Consider the following 2,682-nt stretch of genomic DNA (forward strand, 5'->3'; position numbering starts at 1 on the left):
TGCCCTGCTAATGTTTATCCTTCCTGCTAATAAACCCAAATTCATAGGCTGGAATTCAAGCATGTCTGACACTGAACAGACTGAAGAAGGTATTTAAAAGAGGCATTGTAATGTTGTGAAAGTTACCCCATTCCAGCTAATGTGGTTGAAACACACTCCTGATTTGCATGCATTTCTTCAGGGTATCTCATTTCACAAACATCCTGTGCAGGGCTGGGGCAAGCTCCCTGCTTGTATGTGTTATCCTTACTCTTACATGTGCAGGTTTCTCAGTAACATACCTCTGGCTGCTGGACCTTTCCCTTGTATCTTAAAGAACTGGAGATAAAATGGCTTCACTCTCCTGAAATATATTCTGCTTTTCATTTCTCACTTCAGATATTAAAAAGCCATTTTTATCAGCCCCACTGCTAGACTGGAATGTGGTTCAGAGGAAGATGCCCTGGAGCATTGTGCTGCTGCTGGGAGGAGGTTTTGCTTTGGCTGATGCAAGCGCAGTATGTTCTGATATTTATTTTTCTCTAACTCAGAGGTGGACTTGCCTGGTTTGTTTTCCTGTGCATTTCCTGGCATGTACCCAAAGGCAAACTCAGTAGAAATGTTTGCATTTGGAGGTAGATACAAATTAGCAAAAACAAAGAGGAAAGGTGAATGTTTCTACCTCTTTTTCAGGAACTTGCATGCACTGATCAAGTTTGTCTAATTTATCTGAGCCCTGGATGTATTGGGACCTTCACTGGCTGCAGAGATAAGAAGAGCAGCCTTTCTTATTTGTATTGTCATCCTGATCCCATCCCTGACTAGAAAAAATAGAAGCATAAGTAACACTTGTAAGATTTCCAGAACCATTTGAGGTTTGTTTAAGGGACATAAATCTTCAGATTTAAACAAACTGTTTCTGAGCAGATCAGGAAGAAAATGATTGTGAGTAGATATTTTCAAAAAATCACATACAGTGGGATTTCTTGAATCTATTGTGAATGGTTGTTGCCAGGCAATATGCTGTGCTCCATAAGCCCACTGTTTGATCCTGTGTTCATAAATTCACAGAAAAGGCAGCTGAATTCCACAAACAGGAAAGGATATTGAGGCAAACTACGCTCTTTACTTCTTCGTAAAAGATGTACTAAGATGCATCAAAGTCATGGCCTTAAATATCAAGAGCGTCATGCTTTGGGGAAGTTTGTATTGAGATCTAAGTTTTGTGCCTAGACAGTTTTTAAACAATGGGGTAAATTAAAGCTCTGGTCTGTTACATTCATTCACATTCACTATGTGTACATTATTAAAGCTCTGGAATATTGCAAGCTATCTAGTCAAAGGCTCTGTAAGCTCTTTGAATCTATTGCTGTACTTTCATAACATAGAATATTCATACAGCATTGTTATCTTCAGAAACATTAAAAATGCATTGTAGTAACCTTGTGAGTGATTCATTAAGTATTCCCAGTAGTCTCAGCAATAATTATTTCTGCTTAGTAAAAACAAACAAACAAAAACATATAACCAAATCATGAACAAGTATTTTGGCTCTAGGAAAGTCAGGGAAGTGTGGCTGAGTGTTATGTCCAATTGGCAAGGAATTCCTTTTAGTGTATGTGACAGATTACTGAACTTTCATGAGGGGAAGTTATATAATTTGGGAGCCTCCTAGCATTATTTGTTAGGAACACTACATGTAATGAGTTTTATGCTCCTGAGCCAGGGAATTTAAACCTCCCTGAAACCTCACTGAAAAAAATACTTTTTTCTTATCAGAACTCTGGACTCTCAGCTTGGCTGGGTCGTCAGATGACTCCATTAGGATCTATTCCACCCTGGTCCATTGCAACAGTACTTTCCCTTATTATAGCGGTCTTCACCGAATGCACCAGTAATGTGGCCACAACCACTCTCTTCCTACCTGTCTTTTCATCCATGGTAAGATTGCTTCCATCTTGTTATGCTATCAACTGACAGATCAGGAGTAAACAGATAGTAAATAGTGTTTTATCACTAGAAACTTTCTTGAATTTTACTCTAGTGTTACTCTGAAATCCAGTAATGAAATAGTCTATCTGACAGCATACCCTAATAGACATTGACTTTATCTGATGTTGGTAGAGTCAAATTTATATCTCTAAGATTACTGCTATGTTTATAACACTGTAAGCAGATGAGCAGTAGGAATACAGACTTCATCCAGTTTGTCCTTTCCACCTCAAGTCTGAGATACTGGCTTCTTGGGGGAAGACGCTAACTCAGGAAGCCACTTCAAGCCTGCAGTAAGGAGCGCCCCTTGGCTGTGGAGAAAGTGAAGAGAGTCACTTTTTTAATATAGATCACACTACATCAATTATTTCTGGTCATTTTATATTTGAGCCATCAACTCAGAACTGGAAAATTTAAAACAAAAAAAATACCACTTTCTTCTATTAATCCTTTTGGAGGGATCCTTTATCTTCATCATTTATGCTAGAATATGGAAAGTGGTGGGCTTGATCATTAAGAATACATTTTGTGTATTAAGACAGAACAATTTTAAACCTTAGGGAGGAAAATCTGGTAAGTTTTGCTCTAAAAGCAGTTGTAATTGCTGCCTTTTCTAACCAGAATGGAAATGCAAGCATGAAAGGAAAAAAAAATAGGATCTTTTGTTGTTTAATTTAGAAAAAGGTGGCTGTACTTTCCAAGTCATTTCAT

The 2,682-nt window shown here is 38.0% G+C and overlaps 1 protein-coding gene across 1 annotated transcript; it reads left to right on the forward strand.

Moving 5' to 3' along the window:
* Positions 1-6: 6 nt before the first annotated feature.
* On the forward strand, positions 7-1,956 carry LOC104916800 (solute carrier family 13 member 5-like). Its single transcript, XM_010727808.2, has 3 exons — positions 7-89; positions 379-497; positions 1,759-1,956. Exons 1-3 carry the CDS (start codon positions 11-13, stop codon positions 1,954-1,956), a joined length of 396 nt encoding a protein of 131 aa, XP_010726110.2. The 5' UTR covers positions 7-10.
* Positions 1,957-2,682: the final 726 nt, after the last annotated feature.

Source organism: Meleagris gallopavo, unplaced genomic scaffold (assembly GCF_000146605.3).
Source record: "Meleagris gallopavo isolate NT-WF06-2002-E0010 breed Aviagen turkey brand Nicholas breeding stock unplaced genomic scaffold, Turkey_5.1 ChrUn_random_7180001948375, whole genome shotgun sequence".
NCBI classification, from domain to species: domain Eukaryota; kingdom Metazoa; phylum Chordata; class Aves; order Galliformes; family Phasianidae; genus Meleagris; species Meleagris gallopavo.

Coding starts and splice junctions, on each gene's coding strand:
- LOC104916800 (XM_010727808.2), top strand. CDS start 11: ATGTTTATCCTTCCTGCTAATAAACCCAAATTCATAGGCTGGAATTCA. Junction 90..378: donor CACTGAACAGACTGAAGAAG/GTATTTAAAAGA, acceptor TTCTCACTTCAG/ATATTAAAAAGCCATTTTTA. Junction 498..1,758: donor CTTTGGCTGATGCAAGCGCA/GTATGTTCTGAT, acceptor TTTTCTTATCAG/AACTCTGGACTCTCAGCTTG.